Source organism: Suricata suricatta, chromosome 10 (assembly GCF_006229205.1).
Source record: "Suricata suricatta isolate VVHF042 chromosome 10, meerkat_22Aug2017_6uvM2_HiC, whole genome shotgun sequence".
Classification (NCBI taxonomy): Eukaryota; Metazoa; Chordata; class Mammalia; order Carnivora; family Herpestidae; genus Suricata; species Suricata suricatta.
Genome location: NC_043709.1, coordinates 70,533,227 through 70,561,053, shown reverse-complemented (window position 1 = coordinate 70,561,053; position 27,827 = coordinate 70,533,227). Strand labels below are relative to the sequence as shown.

Here is a 27,827-nt window from a genome sequence, read left to right as displayed (position 1 = left end):
TCAGGTGATAAATCCCACCATTTACACAGCTTCCATTCAACTTTTAGGTACCTCAATATTAAATATGGGAAGATGGTCAAAGGTCACCAGACATTAGACAGATTCAACCTACTGTGAAAGAGAAACCAAACAAAGAATAAAAAGAAACTTTGTGACTTAGATAATGCAAACTCATTAATGTCCTTGGAAAGGTGAAAGGGCATCTTTGCAACAAGAACAAGGTACTATTAAAAGGAACATCCAGAAAGCAAAAAACTATTCCTGGAAATTAAAAATATGAGAGATAAAAGGCACAAAGAAAGTATACAAGACAATTTCTTTCAAGAAATAAAGAACCAAATGTCCAAATCAAAACATAACTAAGTAACCAGCACATTCAAGGGAGGAATGTTCACACTAAAGTACATCATCATGAAATTTCAGAACATCAAGGAAAATTACCTAGCAGAATGAAAGAAAAAAGATCTTCATAAAAGAGGTCCTAAGAGTTTGGGGAAAGAAAATCAGGTCACATATAAGAGCTCAAGAATCACAGGCCCATCAGACTTCTCAACAGTAACGGGATGGGTAACTTTACATGTCAACCTGACTGAGCCACGGGACCCCCAGAGTCAACATGGCTTCTGGGGGAGGCTGTGAGGGACCCTCTGCATGAGATTAGCATTTGAACTGGTGGACTCAGTAAAGCAGTTTGCTCTCCAGTGTCAGTGGATATCATCCAATCCACTGAGGTCCTGAATGGAAAAAAAAGTGGAGAAAGGCAGGACTTGCTCCCTTTTTCCCTGTCTTACTACATCTCATCTTATTTTCTCCTGCTTATGGATTGGGATTCTTTTCCTGAGATTTGGGGAGGTATAGCTGATAAACACAAATACTTTATTTAGGATGTACAATAGGATTTTTTGGTATATGCGTACATTGTGAAATGACTGCCACAATCAAGCTAATTAGTATATTCATCACCTCGCATAGTTACCAATTAGTGTGTATATGTGATGAAAACACTTCAGATTTACTCGCCACAAATTTCAAGTATATGATACAGTATTATTCACTATAGTCATTATGCTGCACACTAGCCCCTAAGACTTACTCATCTTATACCTGAGACTTGGTACTGTCTGATCAACATCCTCCATTTCCTCCACCCTGCCTCCTCTAGTAATCACCATTCTGTTCTCTGTTTCTATTGTTAATTCAACTTTTTCAAATTCTACATATAAGTGAGATCATGCAATATTTGTCTTTCTGTGTTTGGCTCATTTCATTTAGCACAAAATCCTCCAGGTTCATCCATAAACTAACAAAGGCCAGGATATCCTTCTTTGTATAAGGCCATATAATATTCCATATATATAGTGTTATTATATATTGTAATATAATGTAACACCCATACATACACACACACACACACACACACACACTATATATATATATATATATATATATATATATATATATATATATATATATATATATATAGCACTTTCTTTATTCATCCATCCATGAACACTTATGTTGCTTCCAGAGCTTGGCTATAATGAATAATATTGCAATGAATATGGGAATGCAAGTACCTCTTTGAGATTCTGATTCCATTTCAGATGAGGATTTATACCATCAGCTCCCATGGTTCTCAGGCTTTTGGACTTGGACTGAATTATACCACCAGCTTTCCTGGATCTCAGGAAATCAGCTGATTGTGGGGCTTCTCAGCCTCCAGACTGTATAAGCCAATAAATAATATGAAATAACAAGAAATATATATACAATAAGAAGTATATATATGTTCTGTATCTCTGGAGAACTCTAATATAAACAATATAGAAAATTAAAAGACAATAGAGCAACATCATGCAAACCTGCAAAGTTAATTGTTGTCCAAATTACAATTCTATTCTCAGCCACTCTGCTGTCAGCTCAGAGCATGGAGCCTGCTTCAGATTCTGTGTCTCCATCTCTCTCTGCCCCTCTCCTGCTCTCATTCTGTCTCTCAAAAATAAACATTTAAAAAATGTTAATAAAGAATTATATTCCCAGCCAAATTATGCAACAATGGAAGCATAGAAAAAACACATTTTCAAATGTGTAAGGTGTTTCAGTGATTGTTTTCCCTGAATATCTATTCTCCCCTTCTCCTCTTCCTTTTTCTTCTTCCCGTTCCCTTCCTCCTCCTTCTTCCCTTTCCCCCATTCCCTTTCCCCCTTCCCCTTCTTCCTCCTCTTCTTCCTCTCCCTCTCTTTTGTCCCCTTCTCCTTCTCCTTCTTCTATATAGTAGATATGACAATTTTTATCTGGGCCCATGTGAAGAATATGTGAAAATATCCCAACTTCCATTGAATCTAGGTATGTCTATATGACTAGGTTCTGGCCAAAGGAATGTAAGCTGAAGTAATTTGTGATACTCCCCCCAAATTGTATTAAAATCTGGGAGAAGGCTCTTTCCCTTCCACTGCTTCCTCCCTGCTAGCTGGAAAGCAGACATGCTACATGGAACCAGAATGTCATTTTTGTACCACTGGTAGAAGCCACTTACACATAAGGAGATCAATAGTGAATACTCCAAATCAGCCTTGACAACCCACATGTATGTGAGATAGAAATATCTTCTTTAAGTCACCATTATTTTTGGTTTCTGTCACTTGAAGCCAAATCATCTCAGGTAATCTTACCTAATATACAAGTTTATAAAGGTTTTTCCTGGCAGGTTATTAATATCTATAAATATGGATATAAAATGGATATAGAATATGGTGTTTATTATATTATTAAAAATTTATTACACTTATTTTTGGTATTCTTGATGCACAAATTCTGAAAGAAGCCTATTAAAGATCAACCCTATGATAATGGCTTTATCAATTTTGTAGATTCTGGGAGATTTTTACTATGTGTAAATATCTATGTTTGCTGCTAACAATTATTGTATATTTTGGTAGATTACTGTACAAAATTATTTTTAAAAACTCCTTTATGCCATTTTAAACTTTCAGTCTTGGGTGCCTGGGTGGCTCAGTCAGTTAAGCATCCGACTCTTGATTTCAGCTTATGTCATGATCTCAGTTTGAGTTCGAGCCTCACACTCAACTCAATTGGGATTCTGTCTCCCTGGCTCTCTGCCCCTCCCCCACACACTTTCTCTCTCAAAAAAATACATTTATTTAAAAAAATAGAGTCTTGATTTTACTATGTCTGACAATATTACATTTTATTTGTTTTTCTTTTTCTTCTATGTCTTTCTCCATTCCTTTATTTTCCTTCTTCTTTTGTCACTTTGCTTAGGTGTTGTAGAATTAAACTCAGAGAGTTCTGAAGGCTATTTTGAGGGATGCTAGGCCTGCCTGGGAAATTGCCCTTAGGTTCACTCATTCTCATGATAAGCATTCAGAAATATGTTGGAATTATTTTGTGGCTCATGAGCAGGCAGGCACATAGTCTGAGCCTATAGAATTGTCAAGATGGGAGGGCATTGAAAGAGGTGGAGAAAAGAAGGAGGTGAAAATCCTGTAAGAATTGCAAGGTGAGGTCTGTGGAATCCTTAGTCAGTGCAGCTAGTCATACCCAAACTCTGGGTCCAATGAAAATCTCTGGGGACTGAAAACCCCACACCACCACCAGGCAGCTGACTGTGCTATCTTGTGCTTAGTGCCATCAAGTCCAGAAGTCTCCATATCCTTTTCATATAGAAACATTATATACTCTGCTGACATGGGCATTTTTCCTATTGACTACATACATCATAATTCTGTTGTTAAAGTAACCAGATGTGTTTCTTGCAGAGAACTGGAAGCCAACTAGTTTTTTAAACAAAATGTGAGGATTTTGTTCTGTTTTTTTAAATCATTTTGTATGAATATGATACATATATATTTTAAAGAATGTCTAGCATAAAAAGACTACTAAGAGTAAAAAATAGAAGACAAGTTAACATTTATTGTGATTTCACTATATGTCAAGTATTATTTTAAGTATTTTGTGGACATTAACTCACTTCTCACAATGGCTTCATAAAGTAGGAATACTACTGCACCCATTTTACAGAAGAGGAAACAATAGTTATTAAGTAACTTGCTCAATTTGTTATTATTAAGAGGCAGAGTTGCTATTTTTTTTCTTGCCACTCAAGAGACTTTTTCCATTTTACCTCTTTGAAAAAAGAAAATGGAGTCTTTCCATCACATATGGTAGATACATGTATATATATATATATGTATATTTATTTAAATTTCTTTTGTGGCTGGAAGTCCCAAAGCTGAGTCTGTTCATATATTTTTCTATTTTTTTCCTACCAATGCCTTCTCTTCCCCCTGCCCCTCTGGCCGAGGCCCAGGTTCTCGGGCAGGTACAGTGAGGGGTGAGTAGAATGTGCAGTCCAATCCCCCCACCGCTAGCCTCTCTTATGCTTCTCAGCAAAAATAAGTTAACAAGGTTATCATCTCAAATTACACCCCTCAGAAATAACTATGATTGACACCAGGTGACATCATTGCCCAGATTTTTCTCGACATACATGCAGGTAGAAGGATAGGGAGAAATGCTTTTTACAAGATAGGGTTATATTATGCATGTTATGAAGGAATGAATGAAAAACTACAGAGAGACAAAAATTTAAAGCACATCTTGCACTAAGGATTAGGATTAACTTAATTCTGTGATTAAAACTTTAAATAATTTAAAATGAGATTGGTATCATGATACATTTTAAACTGTTTTAATAGTAAAGACTGCTAACACTTCCTACAACCTCCGTGCTCTCCACCTCCAAATCTTTGAGGATTACATTATGATTGTCAAAGTGTATTATATTGGGTTCTGGCACATAATCATAATATCCCCACTATTTCCAATTAGTTTCATATTGAATAGATTCACTGTTCATCATAAATCCTTTTAATCATGGTGTCTCCACTGCTGAGGTCTTTATGTTGATTCATTAGTTAATTGACTGCTTTCATTTATAAGTAGGTTTTTCAAGAACAGCTCAAGGGCTTGCAATTTTTTGAGTTCATGCATGTTTGCCTTTATATTTGAATGAGATCTTGTCTGGTATAAAACGTTTGGGTCACTTTTTTTTCATTCAAGACTAGATATTTTCTCAGTCTATTGAATGTTGCTGTACAAAAATCTAAGAATAGCTTTTTCCCCATGAGCATGATCTCCACTTCTTAACATCCAATGAAGAAATCTGCCTTTATTTTTGAAATTTAAAAATTTAACCAGAATATATCTAGTTGTCAGTATTTAGAAACAAAATTTTCTGGAGTTAGATATGTACTTTCAATCTGCTGATTATTTTTGCTATAGTTTTCATTCCAAGAAAATTTCCTTGTATCTTTAAATACTTTTTTTTTTCTGTTCTATGTGTTCATGTGCTATTTCTAGTCCATGGTGCTATTAGCTTTTTTCTAATTGTTATGATTTGTTTTCAGTGACGTTTGACTCCCTGTGCCAAAATTTCCCTCTATGTAAGCAAATTCATTCTTAACTGTCTTCTTTCCTTTTTTGTTTATTAGATTTTTAATGGCATCCTTTGACCTTCAACTTGTTTCTTAGGCCTCTTTTTAAATCTCATTAGATTGTTTTATCATTTCATTTTTGAAGTTTACCTTAATGAAATCACAGCCTTAAGTTTTTCCATAGTATGAAGCACTTGAGTAAAATTTGTTCCTTAGGATACAATTTCTTCTAGGCTGAATTTTTTTTTTTTCTGTAGTATCACCATGCCATTTGTTAAATGTCATGCTCATTCTTGGACAGCTCGGTTGAGGTCTTTTATTGTATTTTTATTTATAATTTGTGATAAAGTATGGATTACTTATTCATTCAACAGGAACTTATTGAGCACTTCTACATTCCAGGCTGATACCAGTGAATAAAACAGAAAAGAAAAAAATCTGTTTATATTCTGGTGAATAGGGGGAAGGACTGTTGACTAAAAATAATAATAAATAATAAACAAAGTAAACAAATATGTTACATTACATGTTAGGTGATAAGCACTATGGAGAAAAAAAAATAGAGCAACATAGAGTTGAAAGTATCAAGGTAGAGACAAGTACAAGTTTAGATAGTAGTCAATGTAGGTGTTCTGGTTGTTTATTATTGGATGACAAGCCCTCCCAAGACTTTATGTGGCTTTAAGTGTCAACCATTTTATTATATTATAGAATTTTGTTGATTAGAAATTTGGGTAGGGCTTCTGCTCTACCTGCTGTCAACTAGAGTCATTCAGTGGTTTTCAACTGCTGTCAAGGTTGGGCTGGAGAATCCAATATGGCTTCACTGGTCAAAGAGGGTTTAAGATATTACTCATGAGTCTGGACTTGGCAGGGATGGCTGGAAGCTTGGTCACAGTTGGGACCCTCTCCTTCCCCATAGAGTCTCAGGATGCCTCCACGTGGTTTCTACAGCAGGGTAGTCAGACTTCTTACAAGATAACTCAAGATTCTAAGAGTTCAAGAAGCTGGTAGTCCCAAAGGTAGGTTTGTTATATTCTACTGGTTTAGGCAGTCATAGACCATTCTTCATTCAAGTGGATGGGAAATAGATTCTCTCCCCAACAGGAGAAGAGTCAAAAAATTTGTAGTCATCGCTTACGCATCCAGTAGGCTTCATTAAGAATTGACATTTAGCCAAGGACTTGAAGAAAATGAGAGAGTTGTGCAGGGAGATGTTTGGGTGATTTGCAGAGAAAGGTAAATACGATGCAAAATCTCCTCATTGAGGGTGTGTCAGGCATGCCAATATGGCTGAAGAAGAATGAGCAAGGAAAAAGTATTACATGAAATTAGAGAATAATGGGACAGTACAGAACCTGTCAGGGCTTGTAGACATTTACGGATTTTGGCTTTTACTATGAGTGAATGGTGGGTCACTGAGGTTGGGCAGAGATAGTATATATGATTTTACCATCCAGCTGCTTTGTTGACGATAAACTAAAGCTGGACATTGTTGGGATCAGGGTCTCCATTTAGAAGTTTGTCATACGGACTCAACAGAAAATCATGACCCATACAAGCAGAATAGAAAGCAAAAGAGTAAAGCAGTAGTTGGATTCCAGATTTAATTTGAAAATTGGTACTATTTATTTATTTATTTTATTGGGGGGGGGGGGAGTAGACAGAGGGAGAGGGATAGAATCTCAAGCAGGCTCCACTCTCAGCACAGAGCCTGACATGGGACTTGATCTCACAACCCTGAGATCATGACCTGAGCCAAAATCAAGAGCCAACTGAGCCACCCAGGCACCCCAATAGTTTGTTTTTTAATGGCTTATGTGTGGAATGTGAATGAACAAGAGAGAAATAAAGAATGGCTTCAAGGAGTTTAGCCTGAGCAACTGGAAGGATAGAGTTATCATCATCTAAGTAAATAAGATTCTAAATAGAACAGACTTAAAAGAAAAATCAAGGATTTTATTCTGTTTTGGATATACTGTTTGGGATGGATATTAGATATTCTAGCAGAGATAACGAGTAGGAATATGCAGTAGAAAAGTCTGAAATTTGACAGATCTTTTGACTGATGATAGAAATTGGGGAGAGAGTCAACGTTTTTAAAGACATCAACTAGACGAGACCGCTGTGAGGGTTTGATATATTCTAGCATTGAGAGTGAGAAGGAAATGGAGTGCCAGAAAGGAAACTGAAAAAGAAATGATGGATGAGGAAGGAGGAACACAGAGTACAATGAAATGGAGGGCAACTGAAGAAGGTGCTTCAGTGAAGATGGTCCTTCAAAGTCCATCAAATAAGATGATAATTAGCAACTGGACATTGGAGCAAAGAACATACAAGTCACTGATCACCTTGACAAGAGAGGAATTGGAAACAAGTCTTTCAAGGAAGTTTGCTGTAAATGATCCAGTGGAGGGACACCTGGGTGGCTCAGTCAGTTAAATGTCTGGCTTCGGCTCAGAACATGATCTCACAGATCGTGGGTTTGAGCCCCACATTGGGCTCTGTGCTGAAAGCTCAGAGACTGGAGCCTGCTTCAGATTCTGTGTCTCCCTCTCTCTCTGACCCTCCCCTGCTCATGCTGTCTCTCTTCTCTCTAAAATAAATAAAAACAGTAAAAATAAATTTAAAAAAAATGATCCAGTAGAGTGAAAAAAAATATTGTCAAGAGGTAAGAATTGATGAAATAATGTTCTTGGGTTTATGCAAGAGGCGTAGATCTAATGCAAAATGAAGGACATGGCTTTAGAAAAGAAGCTGTAGTAAAATGGAGAAGCCCAACTCTACAGCAGCAGACTCAGGTTTAGTGTAAATTTCAGATTAATGTTTGTGCATGATCTATCAATGATGCCAAAATGTGAACTTAAGAGGGTAGTATGTGAATCATATGACCTTACACTATCATCTGTAGTTCTGTGTAGTAGATTCTCCATAACCTTGCCAACAGAGTTTCCTCTCATTTAAAAACAAAACAAACTACCACAAAAATTTTCATTACATTAAAAAAGTGCACCTCCTCTGGTTTGATTTTCTTTCACTATCAGTGAGGGCATATTTTTTATGCAATACAATTTCATTTAATGTCTTTTAAGTAAAATGGCCAGAGTTCAAACTCTCCCAAATTTACAAAAAACAAAGCCCACAATTTTAACATCTCTCAATTAAAATTCATTCACCAAATTTAAGTGTCTACCATGATCAAGCACAGTACTAGGTGACACATATACTATGGTAAAAGAACTGGTCTTTGCCTTCAGGGTTTACATTCTAGAATTGCACTAACATGGTAGCCACGAGGCAATAAAGGCCACTGAACATCTGAGACATAGTAAGTTCAAATGGAGATGTGCGGTGTGTGAAAAATACATGCGACTGTATGGGGAAAAAATGCGTTGGGGTGTCTAGGTGGCTCATTCGATCAAGCAACGGACCTGGGATGAAGTCATGATCTCATGGTTCCTGAGTTCAAGCCCAGCATCAGGCTCTGTGCTGACAGCTCAGTCTGCAGCCTGCTTCAGATTGTCTCCCTCTCTCTCAGCCTCTCCTCACTCATACTGTCTCTCTCAAAAATAGACATTTAAAAAAAGAAAGAAATGCGTTATGTTACTAACATTTTCATACCAACTACATGTCCAGATGATATTTTGGATACATAGGGCTAAGTAAAACATATTAAAATTATTTTCAAGTGTTTTTTATTGCTTTTGTGGTTACTAGAAAACATAAAATCATGCATGTGATTGCTTTTTATTTCTGTTCACACTGTTCTAAAAGGTTAAAAACCTCTTTAAACAAGCAAGTGGCCCTATTAATAAATTTTACATGATAAAGTACAAGCAAAAGCACAGGCAAATTTTGTGGTGAATTTGTTGTTAATTTTCACAACTAAATTTTTTAAACTTAACTACTCAAAATTTTAAAAACTAACATATAAGTATTGTCAACACTAAAGTATTATAAAGTAACAATATTCAGATATGCCATTGTCACAAAAATACTGCCATTACTCATTTTAATAGCATATATTAAATAAACTGTACATTTTCATCCTTTTAATTAAAAAAATTATATTTTGCAATGACATGAATAGAGCTAGAAAGTATAAAGCTGAGCAAAATAAGTCTGTCAGGGAAAGACAAATACCATATGATCTCACTCATATATGCAACTTAAGAAACAAATGAGCAAAGGGAAAAATGAGATAGACAAACCAAGAAACACTCTTAACCACAGAGAACAAACTGATGGTTACCACAGGGAAGTGGGTAGGAGGCTGGAGGAAATAGGGGATAGGATAGAGGGGAAAAAAGAAAAAAGAAAAAAAAGAAAGTAGTCTATTGTTTTTTCAAGACGATATTTTCTCTATAAAATGATATAGAGGTTATCTTGATTTCATAATCCAAATATAATTCAAAGATCCTAATAAAAAAACCAAAACATAATGATCCGACACTTTGGTGCCTGAGGTATACTAGTTGGGTTTTTTTTCGTCCACAATTTAATACCCCTTATAGTAAATTACACTTAACTGGCAAAATATGCAAAATAGTTAACTATAAAGTTAAAAACTCATTACTAACACATTTATGTTTCAGAAGTCTGTATGTTAATCTCTACATAAGTATATTACTATGACATATACAGCTATAAAAATGAGGTGGATATAGTGTTGACAAGGAAAATTATTATATGACAAAAAGGCAAGTGGTAGAAGTGTGTAACATAGGAGCCAACCACACCTGTGTGCATGCCATACACACACACACACACACGTGTATGTGTGTGTGTGTGTGTGTGTGTGTGTATATATATATATATATATATATATGTGCTTAACAAAAACCCAGAAGGATACACACCAAACGTTTTTAGGGCTCCATGGATAGGAGGGCCTTTTATTTTTTACTTCACATACATTTTTAAAATTGAAGTATAATTAACAGTGTTATATCAGTTTCAGGTACACAATATAGTGATCAACAATTCTATGCATTACTCAGTGCTCATCACAGTAATTGTACTTTTAATTCCCTTTATTTTACCCATTCTCCTACCCACCACCCCTGTGGCAACCATAGTTGTTCTCTGTATTTAATAAGAGTCTGAGGTTTTTTTGTTCATTTCATCAATTCCACATGTGAGTGAAGTCTTATGGTATTTGCCTTTCTCTGATTTATTTCACTATTTCACTTATACCCTTTGGCCCTATCCATGTTGTTGCAAATGGCAAGTTCTCACCCATTTTTGTGACTGAACAGTATTTCATAATGTGTATGTATGTATGCATATATATTTTTTCTATATATCTATATATCTGTATACACCACATCTTCTTTATCAACACACCTACAGATGGACACACTGGGTTGTTGCCATATCTTGGCTACTGTAAATAATGCTGCAATAAATAAAGAGGTGCATATTTCTTTTCAAATTAGTGCTTTTCTTTTTGTAAATACCCAAGAATAGGATTACCAAATCACATGGTAACTGTATTTTTAATTTTTTGAGGAACCTCCATCTGTGTCCCACAGTGGCTGTGCCAATTTTCATTCTCACCAACAGTGCACAAAGGCTCCTTTTTCTCCACATCCTCACCAACACTTATTTCTTGTGTTTTTTATTTTAGGTGACATATTATTACAGTTTTAACTTCCATTTCCATGATGACTAGGGACATTGAGCGTCTTTTCATGTGTCTGTTGGCCACCTGTATGTCTTCTTTGGTACTTCTATTCTGGGGTCTATCACTTAACTGAATTATTTGGCTCTTTGGTGTTGAGTTATGGAAGTACTTCATATATTTTGGAATATTAACCCCTTACCACATATATATCACTTGCAAATACCTTCTCTCAGTCAAGTTGCCTTTTTGTTTTGTGACAGTTTCCTTTGCTGTCCCAAAGCTTTTTATTTTGGTAGTCCCAATAGTTTAATTTTGCTTTTGTTTCCCCTGAGACCTATCTAGAAAAATGTTTCCACAGCTGATGTCAAAGAGATTACTGCCTATGTTTTCTTCTAGTTTTAGGATTTCATGTCTCACATCTATGTCTTTATAATCCATTTTGAGTTTATTTTTGTGTATGGTATAAAAAGTGGTAGAATTTCATTCTTGCCCATGTAGTTCTCCATTTTCTCAGCCCTGTTTGTTGAAGAGACCATCTTTTCCCCATTACATATACTTGCCCCTCTGGTCATAAATTACCTGGCCATATTAAATGTGGGCTTATTCCTCAGCTCTCCCTTCTGTTCCAAAGATCTCTGTGTGTATATCATTGCCAGGACCACAGCTGTCTTGATTACTATAGCTTTGTCATCTATCTTGAAATCTGGGATTGTGGTACCTCCAGCTTTGTTCTTTTTTCTCAAGATTGCTTTAACTATTTGGGGTCTTTTGTGGTTCCATGCAAATTTTAGAATTATTTGCTCTAGTTCTGTGAAAAATGCTGTTGATATTTTGATAGGAGTTGCATTACTTCACGTACTTTTAAGTCTTCCGTATTTTTTAGATTTTTGTTTCACTGGAGATATTTTGTAACTTGTAAAAGAGTTAATGGAAAACATGATAAATAAAGACTGCTAAAAAGTATTTACTAACATAGTTTTCATCATGAATTTAAAATAACTTTTAAAGATTTCTTGTAAGTAGTCATCATCTCAATAATCTTTTAAAACCCTTTATATTGTGATTAGCAAAAAACACTGTATAAGTAATAAAACATATAAAAGTGAGAACTGTGAGATAACAGTACAGAAAACTTGTAAGCAAAATTTCCCCCCAGCAGAAAAAGGTGCTTGTCTCTAATCTGAAAAGTGATCCCCATGAAAATTATAAGAAACACCTGGGCCAGTAAAACTATGTGTGGTCTGTTGCTATCTCCCAAGCTCCCAACCCTTCTACCCAACCAACTTCTAACAGAACCCCAATGTTGTTCCCTTTCCTCCAAGCAGCCATTTTTCAAGGGAAGGCTATTTTGAAATTTGGGGCAAATCTCCATGGTCTGAGCCAATTGTTAAAGAATTTTATTCCATTTGCAAAATGGCTGGTTTAGACAGACATTATTCTGGCTACAAGAACAAGTAGAACCTTCCTCTTGCAAAAAAGACATTTATTTCTGCCTCTGGTTGTCATCTGCAACCTGGATGTTAGCTGTCACTCTGTGGCCATATGGTTGAGACCAAGCTCATACACTGAAAACAGTAATGGAAAAACAGACTGTTCCTAGCTTCCTGATTACACTGTTCAGCTGTAGAAAGACTCAATCCTGAAACTGCTTACAGCCTGGATTCCTAATGATCAGGAATCTCAACTCTAAAGAGTCCAAAATTGGTTTTGATTGCCAGAATAATTCAGATACATCATTTGAAGAAATTAAACATTTATCAAGTACATGTTTATTTAGCAACAGCAATACAGTTTCTCAAGAAAAAGAGGAACTGAACTTCCCCAGAACAGAACAAAGCAACTTTCCATTATTCTCTGGTTACATCCAAATCTATCATCTTATACCCCCTTAATACATTTTAAGATACACCAAATACTTGGAGGAAGATAACCAAATTATCCTAAAACCATATTTTAAGGTAAAAGACAGTTTAAGGATAATAACCTCTATATGTCACAGTACCCCAACAGTCCTTCCTATAGCTTTAGGACCAAACTAACTCAAAATACTAAAGTATTTATGCAAAATGCTTGTGAAAAATGGAAACACTTGTAATTTTTCCAGTTTCCGGTGTCAAGAACAGGTGCAAACCATCATCCCCTTCATAGATCTTCTTTTACAGCATCCATAAAAAACCACTGGTCCCGCTCTCAAAGACTGATGACAATGCATTTGATGTATGTGGGTTCTGCTAAGTCTTGAATGGATGACCTATTCTACAGGTACTCTACAGGCCCTGAATTATTTTTGCACGATATTTCAATATTCCCTGAAGAGGTTTTACACAAAGTTAAAACCGCTTTTTCCATCATAGTCAAAGTTAACTTACTTTTTAAATGGAGTAACACTGTTGCATTCTCTTCATGTTTTACAAGGAGTTGCATGGGATTACATGTGTGAATATGCTCACAAATTCAGACTGTATATATAAATGAAACATAAGCAAAGGTTCTGCATCAGTTCTTAAGTTTGATACTAAAATGCCTGACCACAGACCCTCCAAAAAAGCATTCACAGTATTGGTAGTAAAAATTCTCAAGAAAATTCTTTCCCTATCTTTTCAAAGGCACTCTTGTTTAAAAACTGAGTTTACAGAAAATTCCAAAGATACAGTCCTTTTACATATTTGGAATTATTGGTAGAGATAAGGTGATGATTCATGGTTTTCCATCTAAAAGAAAATTTGACATGTACTTGTAATCAATTTTGAACCGCCCAGTCCAACATGCTATTCCACATTCTTCTCATGGTTCCATAATTCCTAGATATTTGAATTAACATTATAGTCATTTCTCATTTTTAAAAAAACAACATTCCTGTGCCACCTCTTAGACTTGTCTTACATTTATATAACTTGGTTTTAGAAATCTGGTTTCATGTTCAGTTAATTAGGAAACAGCAAACATCACAACAGCTTAGCCAGACTTTAAGAGGCAAAAAAGGATTGCTTTGGCAATGTATAAAGGGATAACTGTCACAGTACAAATCACTATTTAATTTACTTTTATTAAATATTAAAATGCAATAAGGCAATTGTTGATTTAAGACACTTGAAAGTACATTTAGTAAATGGGTAACTGGCCCCACACCCAAAATATTGCACCCCTTCTATCCTTCTCTGTTTACTCTAAGGAACCAAAAAAGTTACTTAAAAACAAACAAACAAAAAACAGATCCAAGATCTTTCTAAAACACTTCAAAGAGGTTCTGATTACTAGTAAGGTATTTATTACTTATAGTACAAACTTCTGAGAGACACTGAATAGTATCTTTGGGGATTTTCCCTTCAGTGTGTTTCTCCTCTTCTCTTGAATCCATTCTTAATGGTTCAACTGTACGTATGTCTACTGAAGAATCAACAGATGTGATTTATTGTGTAAACTGCCATTCAAAGCAGGGCAATGATTTCCAAATCCGGCTTCCTATCAGTTTCATCTGAAAAACTGCCGCTAAGATTCCCGGGGCCCTCAGGACCTAACCAAGCCATCCCCTCTACGCCAGCCTCCACTGTGAATCCATGTGGTTAGTCTTGCATAATCCAACACCTGGGATGACTTTAAAACAATATTATAACGGAGGGTATTTGTCATCATGTTTCCAAAGGTCTTAGCTCACAAACTGGGATCCAGGTAAAAAGAAAAGAAAGAAGAAAAAAAACAGTGTTGATCATCATCACTAAATTTAGGTCAGTGAGTAGAGTGACTGAAAAAGGACTCTACTACTGACGAACCAAACCAAGGTAGCTGTGCCGCCGGCATCTGTGAAAGCCAGCACCCTTCCTGACCCTGAAGGGCCTCAGGAACTGAAACACAAGTCAGGAAGACAGCAGCACAGGGCGGGGGTGCTACATGAAAAAGTGACTGTTTCCATAGCATTTCTCTCCATCTCCACTTCTCGATTTTCCCACTCTCATTCCATCTTTTCTCTTACTCTGCCATTTGCCATTCTTTCTCACTTTTACTGACCCTTCTCTTTCCTTACTTTTCTCACTTTCTCTTTTTTCCTTCTCTTTATTTGTCCATTCATTTATAATCACTCCTTCCTGCTCTCATTCTTAAAAACTCCACCTTACACAATATAAGCAAATTCATACTGGAGATACAATACATGTCAGAAAACACTCACCCCACTCACCCTAAGGAAGCAGAATGATCTGTATTGGAGGCAACATAGCAAAACAGAACTTCAACAGTAACGCTCGTGTGGCATGTATATATAAGCCATGCAGAATGCATTCAAATCTGTTATTTCTGTTGAGTCCCATAACTTCCTGACTTATGACTTCTGAGTCTCATGAGGTGGGAAGAGCATATTGACTGCTTACAAACCAAGGGATATGGAAGGTGAAATGAAATGCCTGGGGTCCCAACCAAGAAAAGAATCCAGATATAATACACAGGCTTGTTTTCTTTCCATTATATCAGTAACATCTCATGGGAGGCAAGATGAAAGAACAATGGGTAAGCGATACTATGATTTCAGGTTCTAAAGTGTCCAAAAGATAACTGGGTTACCTTATACATTATGAACTATTCTTCACAAGGAAATAAATGTTATGTACTGCTTTAAAATGTAAATCACAATATATATTTTCTAAAGGTTTCCAAGTTCTTTTAAGATGGCTACTTCATACAAATAAAATTTGACTACATTTTGAAGTCATCCCACTTTGGTAATACTGTAGCCCAGAGAACGTTCTGAGGTCAGAATTGTTCTAACACAAAGACTCAAAGAACATATAATGTAATTTATATAAAATGCATAGATATGTTTATGAAAAGAAATATGTTCTCTAAGTTGTTCTACAATTTAATCTCATTAATGCTGAGAACCGCCTTTCTTAAGAATTCTCAAAGAAAAAGTTACCCTATCTAAATTAAAGATAAATTCCGAAAACTCATTTTACTATTGTTACGAACTTTCTGTAATAGCCTACATTTTAGGTAAATATAGTCCCTAAAGTAGAAAGTTTTCATCATACCCCAATATATGATAAAATGCCCAATTAAGTCAGGTCTGAATAAACCAGATGAAGAACCCTCTAACTGATCTACAGTATGGAGTGAGACAGTGTAAGTAAGTCACAACATGAGACCACAGCGTACAGTCCAGTTGGATTAAATCATGACCACACTCTACACAGTCCCAACCCACTCTATTACAGGTTCTCTGTTCACTAAGTAAATTAAAACTAAGAAACTTACTAATAATATAAATTCCTATTTTTTCAATACCCCCAATTCTTCTAATATTTCAGAAACACACTTATAATCCGGCTGTACCAAGAATTATGGTATCCTAACTTCAACCTTCAAGTTAGAAAAATGATTTCCAATAGTTCCCAAACTAGCTGACATCAAAATCACCTGAGGTACTTATTAAAAATAGAATCATAAGATGACGTATTTTTGTACCCTAATTCTAATATTGGAGACAATTAGGGAAATTTGCCTTGGAATGGATAGCAAATGATGTCGAAGGAGGTACGACGTCATTATAGTTACCAAAGTACTCACAGTGGTGAAATAACAGGCTGAGATTTTCTTTAAGATACTTCAGCAAAGAAAAGAGGGATAGATCATGCAAATATCATTAAGATATTATAAGTGATTAATTAGAGCAATGAGTACCACTGTACTGTTTTACTTTTGTGTAGTTTTTAAATCTCTTCACTACAAAGTCTGCAGACCGCATCCTAGACACAGCCTGCCAGTCTCCTAAGCGAAGCCCAGGGATCCACACTCACGAGTCTAATAGACAGGCACAGCTCCCTGCCATCAGAAATGATCTTATATGTACCCTCCAAACTTCAAAATTCTACGATTCTCATTTTCTACTCAGTAAACTCAATTTCAGCACAGTTCACAAGTTCTCATATTCACCATGGCATTCTGCTAAGGACATACAGATTGTGTTCTCTAAATGCATCTGTTCGAAGAATGCAGGGCTGGTTATTAACTTGTAATTTGCCTTTTTTACACCTCCCTCTCTCAATCTGTCCCTGACTGAACTGAAAAAGACAGGGGATGACCACACTGACCAGGCCTATCTGCATATTCCATGTTTCCACAGAGGGCACTCTAACTTTATAAAGCCAATTGCCACTATTTTCACAGAAGTGGTATTTTTCCTTCATGATTTTCCCTTTTCTATTTAAGTATCAAGATATCAGTGGAGAAAACAATAACCATGTAGTACTTAGTAAAATGAGACATGCTGCATCACAGCACATGCTAAGTACTCAGAATCTACAGTTACATTAGAGTAGTCAAGAACACGAAGAGAAATAATATTTTTCTTATCTTCAAGATTTAAAAAAGTCTTAAGTTATGTTCAAATAAGAAAGATACATGTTCATTAATCCAAACTACCTTTTCTAAACTCAGATATAACAATATTCTTAATCCAAATCATTCATGAACGTTGTCTGACTGACTTAAAGTAAGGCTCTCTATATCTGCTTCTTTAAAAGTATCTTGCAAAGCCATTATGAGGTAGAAGAAAAAAGTTTAAATGGACCACTTTTTTTCCTGCTTCACTGTAACTAAGATTCCTCTTCACAGGAAGTACACAGCTTATGCATTTTGGTCCATCACATTTTCCACAATCATAGAAGTGTCCTAGTTAGGTTCTCACTTTATGATCAGCAGATCTTTTGCTTCCAGAATGCCCAGTAAAGCTGAAAATTTTCACTTAAAGTGATGAAAATTTCCAAAAATATATGTTTAACAATCTCAGATCTGAGTTTTGGCAAGACAGGTTAGCATATACAAATGTAAATAGTACATTTCACAAACACACAAAGACACTACAACTCCCAACATTTTTATGGTTTTCCCGCTTTCTGATACAGCTCAGTTTTAAACGTGCAGCTTACTTATAATCTAATTTTAAACATGATTGTCACAGAAATAGTTAAAACAGAGATGAAATGTATAAAGGCACACATCGATTGTCAATGGTTACATCGGTTACATCACATTGCTTTAGAAACAGAACATGTTCTGTTCCTGTAAACTTTGTGTCACACATTTAAAGTGAGGTTAGTGCTGACATAAAACTACAGCTATACTCACAGTTTGAGTGTTTTCACTGTGTATGAGGTACATTTTCTCCATCCATACATCCTTACTGTTCTTACTTACTTGAGAAGAGTCAACCAAAGTCTGTAGGCTACAACCATTCAATATTTTCAATACTGGAATGACAGCAAATAACATTACAAAACATCAGAGATCAAAAATGTCTTCTTGCTGGGGTCCAATACTTTAACTTATTCTTCATTACATGAATATTTGTTCATTTAACTTCTTCAGGAAAAACAATTATTCTCAAGATGAATAATTCCTTCCTGAACACTTCATGCAAGACTATTCCTTCACACATGTCCCCTGATATTTTGTTGTTTTAATTCATTTGATTTGGCAGTCATCAAGAATCACCTTTCCTTTGGTGCTCTATCGTAACGATCTTGTATGCTTTTTGTTAGCTGTTTGATAAATATTTTGTAAATTTTTCCACAGTATGTATGGACTGTCTTTTGTAGTTCCAGTTCTAAAGGTTTTAATAAGGAACGGATGTTGTCATCTTTAAAAGAACACTAGAGAAAGAAAATAAAAAGACAAAGATATATATAAAAATTCAATTAAACTCCAAACAATTTCTTCAATCAATTTAAATATTGGTAACTTCCAGTCTCACAAAAAGTATATATGCTCAACAAATATGTTCAATGAATTAACTGGCTGTATGATCTCACATTAGTCGGGGGAGAAAGTCACAGTAAATCACTGGGGACATCAAGGAAAGGTTTTCAGAGAAGACATAATGGAGGCAAGGCATCTCAAACCAAGGCAAGAACATGTACAAGGGGCAGAGAAGGCCAAGAGACACCTACTGGTATAGGATGATGATCAAAAGCTCCGAAGGTGTCGAGAGACACTAAGGAAGGACAAAAATCAATCTGATCAAGGTGTTGAGGCTGGACTCCAGAGGACTGAGAGAAAGCCCTGGAGTGGAAGGAATGTAAAATGCCAGCACGATTCAGTTTCCTAAAGAACCCTAACCGCACAAGGGGTCCCATGGGTAAATGCATGTGGGAGCTCCTGCACATCATGCACTCCCTGTGGGACTCACAATGGCACACGAAAAGCCCAGGGGGCGCCTGGGGGACTCAGTCGGTGAAACGTCTGATCAGCTCATGTCATGATCTCATGGCTTGGGCATTCGAGACCTGTGTCAGACTCTGTGCCGACAGCTCAGACAGAGCTTAGAGTCTGCTTCGGATTCTGTCTCCCTCTCTCTCTGTCCCTCCTCCGTTTGCATTCTGTCTCTCACTCTAATATGAATGAACATTTAAAAAAAAAAAAGGAAAAAAATCCCTAAACCGTAAAATAAAAACCACATGTGTTCAATGTTGTTTGTTCCACTATTTCCAAAACATATTTTTGACCAGAGTAATTTCTCACTGTAAAATATATTAATATCCTACGGAGTGTATTTTGAAAAATACTATAGTAGCAGGTATGTGGAAATAACTTGTGATTTTAGTGTTTTCAACTGCTGTGTTTTTAAATAATTTTTTAAGTTTATTTATATTGAGAGAGAGAGAGAGAGTGCGCGCGCACAAGTAGGGCAGGAACAGAGAGAGAAGGGAGAGGATCCCAAGCAGGCTCCATGCAGTCTGCACAGAGCCCACTGCAAGGGTCAGTCCCGAGAACTGCGAGATCATGACCCCGGCCGAAACCAACTTAACCAACCGAACCACCCAGGGACTCCTAACAAGCTATATTGTTTTATTTGACATTTGCAGCTAGGCATATTTTCAACTAGAATGACAGATGGGTCTTGCAAATGGAACAGTTTATGTGAAAGTTTGGTATCAGTGAAAAATGCAAGATCCTGAAGGAAATCCAGAACCTGAACTCACAGAAGGATCAAATCACCTGAGGTTATTCCCAAGGTTCACTACCATAACACCAAAGGAAAGGAAAGCACCACTTGAATCATCATTAGTGAGTCTACAGGAAGCCATAGCCAATCTTTGGAGAAAGGATGAGCTTAGATGATAATTTGTGACACTGCTTTTATCAGTGCAGAGATGTAAAAAGATGCTAAACCTCAGTATCTCTTCAGAAAAAAAACGATGAGCATTAACTCCATGAAACCATCACTCTTGGGGTGATTTTTAAAACCCAACCACATACACTGAAGATAAACACTGTTTAGAAGATCAAAAGAAAAAAAAAAACCCAAAAACAAGGAGGGGAAGTTTAACTAGGAAGAATGTAATGAAAATAACAATTTAAAAAAAGGAAAAAGAAAATTACTAGCACATAGATATCTGAGAGAAATTAAAAGCAGGACTAGTTGTTGTTTTTTTTTAAAGGACCTCCTTCCTACACACCAAGAACCTAAGAGCTTAAGCCTCACACTAACTTTATGAAATAGGTAATATAATTATCCCCACTTACATTCAAGCAACTAAGTTACGGCAAGGAGAGAGATTTCTCACAGTTACAAAGGTAGTAAGTAGCCATGCCAGGATTCAATGCCATCTCCAAAAGTACAAGCCACAGCACTGTTTACCCAAATAAACACGTGAAACTGTGTCAACTCAGTTTCAAAAATTCTGTTGAAAGGCAAATCTCAATTAATAGGGGGAAAACAGGACAACAGCTACGTTGTGTAAAGATGTGCCTAAAATTTGGGGTTAAAAGCAGCAGCATGTTGAAAGGCAACCTTTATCAACTGACACTATCAAATAACATCTCAGTGTATACAAAAAGCATGCTTGGACAACTGTGTCTGAGAGGCAGATAATCCTGGGAAGACCAAACTATGATCTTTTTCTTACTAAGCAATGAAAATAAAAAACATTTCAAAGCTGTTTAAAAGTTAATTCCCAGAGGGGTACCTAGGGAATTAACTCAGTCGGTTAAGTGTCTGACTTTTGATTTCGACTCAGGTCACGATCCTATGGTTCTGTCAGCACAGAGCCTGCTTGGCATTCTGTCTCCCTCTTTTTGCCTCCCCCCCGTTAGCTCTTTATATCTCTCTCAAAATACATAAAAATAAACTTTAAAAAAAGTGTTAAAAAGTTAATTCCCACAAATATGAAGTACTTAAGATTCAGTTAATTCATTTTCATGTTTTTCTTAATAATAATGGTGCCTCATGAATTGGACCTCTTTTAGTCCCACATAACACAACTAATTTGACCTTTAAGGGAGAGGATGATAAATTACCAAAATGTCCAGGTATATAAGCACAGCCTGAGCCCCAGCACCTTCTGCCACTCACACAATCTGCAGCACCACAGACTTGTGCAGGACAGACTCGAGATCATGCTTTTATACATAAGGCTGTCAGGTGAAAGGCAGTAAATAGGTACTGAGGCTAAGATGACCACAATTAGATAATTTGAGGCATTTTCAAAGAATATAACAGGTTTTAAAAAGATGACAAAATGGCAATTCAATCCAACAAATGCTGAGAGCCAAGTACATACAAGAAGGTCCAACCGTAACCCTAAATCATGATTTCACCTTCTGTGGTTTCAGTTCCCTGCGGCCAACTGTGGTCTGGAAGCAGACGGTCCTCCTCCTGACATACAGTGAAAAGGTCAACAACGGCCTAACGCTGTTACAATGCCAATGTCATTCCCCTCACTTCAACCCAGCACGTAGGCATTTTATCATCCCACATCATCACAAGAAGAAGAGTTGAGCACAGGACAATAAACTATTTTGAGAGAGACTACATTCACATGACTTCTATTACCATATATTATTATACCTGTTCTACCTCATTATTGGTTACTGTTGTTACTCTCTTATGTGCCTAACTTGTAAATTAAACTTTATCACAGATATGTATGTGTAGGAAAAACAAGTAGGTACAGGGTTCAGTACTATCTATAGTTTCAGACGTCTACTGGGGGTCTTGGAAAGAATGCCCATGGATAAGGGGTGGGGACTACCACAGCACAGGAGGGAAACACTCAGGAGGACTCCACTGCGGAGATACTCATGCAAATATAAGCAGGATGTGAACTAAATCAAAGTTAACAAAGAACCACGAAGAAATGTAATTCAGAATGAAATACATGAAGCAGAAAATACCTTACAGAGCAATAAAATGTTTTGTTTCCATTTTGCATTCGCAATTTTTAATCTTAATATTTTTATTCACTCAACAACTAATATTTAACAAATATGTATGGACTGTAAAACCTGATTTGCTGGAAGACACAGCCACACATTTACATTTTAAAGATGGTTCATATCCTTTATAATTCAAATTGTTCACTGCATTCAATGGCTATGACTAAGCTTCTGTCTGAAACTCGAATAAATACCCTTGTCTGAATGCAATGCTTTTAAAAATTATACTTCTCATTAAATTATAGATAAGGGAAGATAAAAACACTAGCCAAGAGCACCATAAAAGACTGATTAACTTCATTAAATTGAAACATGGAAAGATATAGCAATAGGTAATTCAGATCCAAAACAAATACAAATAATCATTAATTCAGTATCTGAAATCATTTTAAAAGACTTATTTTTTTAAAAATCACGTGTAATTAATCGGCTTAAAATTATTACTCAGCTTTTTAAAGGTATATATTTACCAAAGATTAAAAAATTCATAAAAAACTAGTGAGATTTAATTCCTTAATAACGGATTTTCTTAATGCTCAAAGGAAACAAAGAAATCCTACTTTTACAGGAATGTATTTCTTTCCAATCCTGCAGTCTCAGAAGCTCAAAAGTACTTTTCTTCATTTTATCACCTTTTGACAACCCACGATAAAGCATTATTAATATACAACATTGATTTCGGAGGGCATACAAGGTCTGCTACATTAAAATGAACATCAACACTAAATTTTATAATTCTTCAGTGTCGCTATGTCGTGAGAAACAATTACACAGAAACTTTCTGTCAAGTTTACAGAAGAAGAAACTTAGCAAATACAAAAATGGTAGCCCACAATGCTGTCAGCACTGTGCCTACCACCAAGTTTGAGAAACACAGATTTCCGGGAAAATACTTCAGTTCCTTATCATTGCAGAGCATCACCTGAGCACGGCACACGAACCCCATCCTGGCCACTGCTGACCAGCCCTCCAGTCCAACTGAACGCTCCACACTGACCTCTCCAAGGACTTTTGATGAAAAAAAAAAGCCTTTTTTGTGTTAAAAACCCCTGAACCTTTTTCTTAGGCAGTACTCTGCCCCAAAAGACCCTCCTCCTGGAAAACTCTCACTCATTCAAGGCCCACTTCAAATGCCTCCTTGCGAGTGAGGCCCAAGGCCTTCCCTGGCCCTTAAAGGCAAAACTCTTACAGTTCCAGTACCATCTCTGTAACAGTGGATTATACTTCAATATTTTCATCCTCATTCCTATTAATGAGGCTATACTAGACCAGTCATTAGCAATAAGAATGACAAGAATCTAGAAAACAGTATCAATCAGCTCTTCTTCTGACCCCCACACTTAAACCAAACTAGCACTCCTATTATTTATTTATGTTCTGTCTTCATGTCCACAGAAGATTAGGCACAGTCTAGCAGAACAAAGAACACATCTGCATGAAGGATAAGTGGACACATTATTTCTCCCCAAATATCAGTGAATTAGCTGTACAGTGAAGACATAGCTCATTAAGCAAAACCATAAATCATTTGGATTTGCCCCAAGTCTTGGTCCCCAACATATTCACGGAGACCTGGTTCATGCATCCTTCTAGAGGGATGTATAGTCGCTCCTTGTCAACTCACCTTAAATACATAAAAGAGGATTGTGTGAAGAACAAAAGGGAAAAAAAGAACAGATTATCAAAGGCAAGAGTGGGGGAAGGCAGTATAATTTTTCTCAATGTCAATATAAAGCAAATGCTTAAAAGAGGAAAATGGGTGATGGGCATTGAGGAGGTCCCTTGTTGAGATGAGTACTGGGTGTTGTATGTAAGCCAATTTGACAATAAATTATATTAAAAATTTAATTTAAAAAGTTCAGAAATGCTACACACCAGCATGTGGGTGGAGGGGGGATTAAAAAAAAGGGGAAATCCCAATTTACAAAGGAAACAAAGTTAAAATAGTGAAGCATAAACTTAAGATCTGTTCACAATATGAACCAATCTATTGAACATTCCTCAAAGACACAAATGTAAAGATAGCCCTTGTTCCTGACTAAGCTGTCTCAACAACCAAACGTCTCCACACCATCAAAACGTCAGCAGCTCCTAAGAAGCTGACTCATTCCCAATAAAAATATAAAATACAAAATGACTTTATTACAAATGACTAAATGTAGTAAATGACATAGTATGCAGGAGAATTTTTCTACAACCTTGAGTGTGGGATGAAAAAGGCTTTCTAATTATGAATTTTTCTTAAAACCTTTAAAAACCTGATTACAGAAAATTAAAAAAAAATTAGTAGGAAACCAATTTGACAGTAAATTATATTGAAAAAATAAAAAAATAAAAGCATTTTGCCAGGTGAAAAAAAATTTTAATGGCAAAAAATTCTATAAACAAAGTAGAGCTGGGAGATAATATTTCCAGCAGATATCACAGACAAAGGACTAATGTCCCTAAAATATAAGAATTTGCAACAATTGGCAGGAAGGGAAGGGGGAAGCAAAGACCAAAATTCCTTCATGGTGACGGTTGCACAACTCTGTAAACATGCTAAAAACTCCTGAATTATACACTTTTTAAAAAATTGTCAATGTTTGTTTAATTATGAAAGAGCGAGAAAAAGAGCTCAAGGGGGGAGGGGCAGAGAGAGAGGAAGACAAAGAATGGGAAGCAAGCTCCAGGCTCTGAGATGTCAGCCCAGAGCCCAATTTGTATCTTGTACTCATGAACTGCGAGATCATGACCTGAGCCAAAGACAGATGCTTAATTAACTGACTTGAGCCACCCAGGCACCCTGAATTATGAACTTTAAATGAGTGAACTTTGTGTATATTATGTATAAACAATTATGTATCAAGAAATTTATTATGTATCAAGAAAATTATTTTTTTATGTTTATTTTTGAGAGAGTGAGCACAAGTGGGGGAGGGGCAGAGAGACAGGGAGACACAGAATCCAAAGCAGGCTCCAGGCTCTGAGCTGTCAGCACAGACCATGAGATCATGACCTGAGCCAAAGTCAGACACTTAGCCAACTGAGCCATCCAGGTGCCCCTCAATAAAATTATTTTTAAAAACCTATAGAATAGGTAAAAAAGACTTGAAAGAAAAGTCACCAAAAAAAAGATATGAAAATGGCACTTAAAAATATAAAACAATGCTCACCTCACTCATAAGAGAAATTAAAACTAAACTTAGATTCCATTTCTCACTCATCAAAATGGCAAAATTCTGAAGGCTTAAAAATGCACTCTACTGATGAGGCTGTTGGGGAATAGGCCTCCTCATATAAAATGTGGGCAGGAATTCAAATAATCCTTCTGCAGGGAAAATAGGCAGTATCTTCAACCTTTAACCCCACTTGCAGGAACTTACTCTCAAGATACATCTCCAATCAATACAAACATACATATGGCCAGGTGATGCACTGCTGCATTAGTCAGAATTCAAAATGTTGGAAACTACCAAAATGTTCAAATGTAAGAGACTGCTTGAATAAACGCTGCTATATACATAAAACTCTGGAGTAGGATACAGTCTTTACCAAAAAAATAATAATAATAAGATAGGTGGAGGAATGGGTGACAACCAGGTGATGGGCATTAAGGACTGCACTTGTGATGATCACTGAATGATGCATATATAGAATTGCTGAGTCACTATATTGTACACCTGGAACTGATCTAACACTGTATGTTAACTATACCGGAATTAAAATTTTTTTAAAAAAGGAAGAGACTTACTAATGCATGAATTTTTAGACTATTTTAAGATAAAAAAGCAAAGAGCATACAATATAAACAGTATGGAACCTTTTGTGTAAGAAAAGGGGGATAACAAAATACACATATATCTGCTCATCTATACAGGACGGACAAACCAGAAAACAATGAAACTGGTAATCTATGGGGTTGGGAGCTTGAGGTAGAAGGGGTGGGGGGAAAGTGATACTTCTGAGTAACCCTTTACCTAGTTCTGACTATTATTAACATCAGCACATCAAATTAAAGTTGAATCAGTAGGAGCATCTGGCTGGCTCAGTCAGTAAACATGCAAATCTTGATCTCAGGGTTGTGATTAACTCCCCATGCTGGGTGTGAAGATTACTTATAAATAAAATCTTTAAAAAATAAAAATAAAAAACTAAAGTTGAATCAATAAAGATGGAGAAAAAAAGCTTAAAATCGAAAGCATACTGAAGCAAATAAACACAACTGTATTTCAAATGATAAAGTAACAACTCTGAAAGGCAGGAAAAAGAACAAATCCAAGTAGCTGCTGAACCCAGCACTGAGCACCTGCCCTCATAAGGGGTGAGGGAAAGTGGTAGATAACGGGAACAAATCCTTAGCTCTTCGTAGTAGGTTGATTTTTGGCAAAGAATATAGCATTTCTAAAATTATTTTAAATGTATTATAGGATTAAGCAGATAAGGAAGTGCTTTATGTTAAGAGGCAGGATTCTAACTACAGAAGCAGCTAAAAGATGAAAACAGAGTAGAAGGCAGGAAGAGCCTAGGGGCAATAGAACTGGAGGCATCAGTGTGAGTACATGATTGTATATCATGAATACATGACTGCGTATATGTGTGTATTTAATTTTCTTAGCTCTGTCACTGAAAGGGCTCAGAAGCAAAGACACCCTTGAAGCAATGAACATGCCTAGCACCCAGAGCCCTCTAAAAGAAACCAGAGCTTCTTTGATAGATAGCTAATTTCAGGGTTAAAACAGGGAAGGTAGTAAAACAAGTTGAGCCTAATGAAGAAGGGTGCCTTGGTGGCCCAGTCGGTTAAGTGTCCAACTTTGGCTCAGGTCATGATCTCATGGTTCGTGCATTCGAGCTCCACACTGGGCTCTGTGCTAACAGCTCAGAGCCTGGACCCTGCTTGGGATTCTGTGTCTCTCTCTTTGCCCCTCTCCCCCTCACTCTCTTTCTTAAAAATAAACATTAAAAAAAAAATAATGAAGTCGTACTCAAAAAAATGATGGGAATATGTCAGATAAGCACACGAGTTTACCAAATTGGACTCCCAATGGCCAAATGGGAAACAACTTAGACATCAACATAATAAAAGGAAATACTGCATTATAAATTATCAAAAAAAAAAACTATCAATGACTTCATACTGATAATGGATAGATCAATAAATGGGCAGAAGGGGATGGCTCTACCTACAGAAGAATGCCAACTGCCAAAGTTGTATGTAGAAGGAAAGCCAGGGTTGGACAATCATCAATTTGCAACTACCACAGTACAGACTGGTTTGAACAAGAACCAACAATGGATGCTAAATACAGTATAGAAATTTTGATGAGAAGCAGGGTATTTACATAAGAGGGGAAAAAACTACAGAGTGGAGAAACTGAACATTTTGAGTGAGTGATTAAAACCAGCATCACCAATGAAGGGCAGACACACAAAAGTGACCTTGAATGTGATACCCTGAGAAGGACACATCATTTGCACAGTATTTTGCCCAGGAGGACATACCCTGAATCTAATCAAGGAAACATCAGACAAGCCAATAGAAAGAACAGTCTAATTAGAAA

The 27,827-nt window shown here is 36.4% G+C and overlaps 1 protein-coding gene across 5 annotated transcripts in view; it reads right to left on the bottom strand.

Moving 5' to 3' along the window:
* Positions 1-12,818: 12,818 nt before the first annotated feature.
* The window catches only part of GXYLT1 (glucoside xylosyltransferase 1), a 51,058-nt gene continuing 36,049 nt past the window's right edge, over positions 12,819-27,827 (bottom strand). For 2 of the 5 annotated variants that reach the window (XM_029954829.1, XM_029954831.1), the window contains 2 exons: positions 18,565-18,722; positions 12,819-18,320 (listed from right to left, as the gene is read on the bottom strand). In XM_029954829.1, coding sequence (XP_029810689.1) covers positions 18,296-18,320; positions 18,565-18,722 — 183 coding nt within the window. In that variant the 3' untranslated portion in view covers positions 12,819-18,295. Of the gene's footprint in view, positions 18,723-27,827 lie in introns of all 5 variants that reach the window. The other 3 variants (XM_029954830.1, XM_029954832.1, XM_029954833.1) reach the window with 2 other exon arrangements.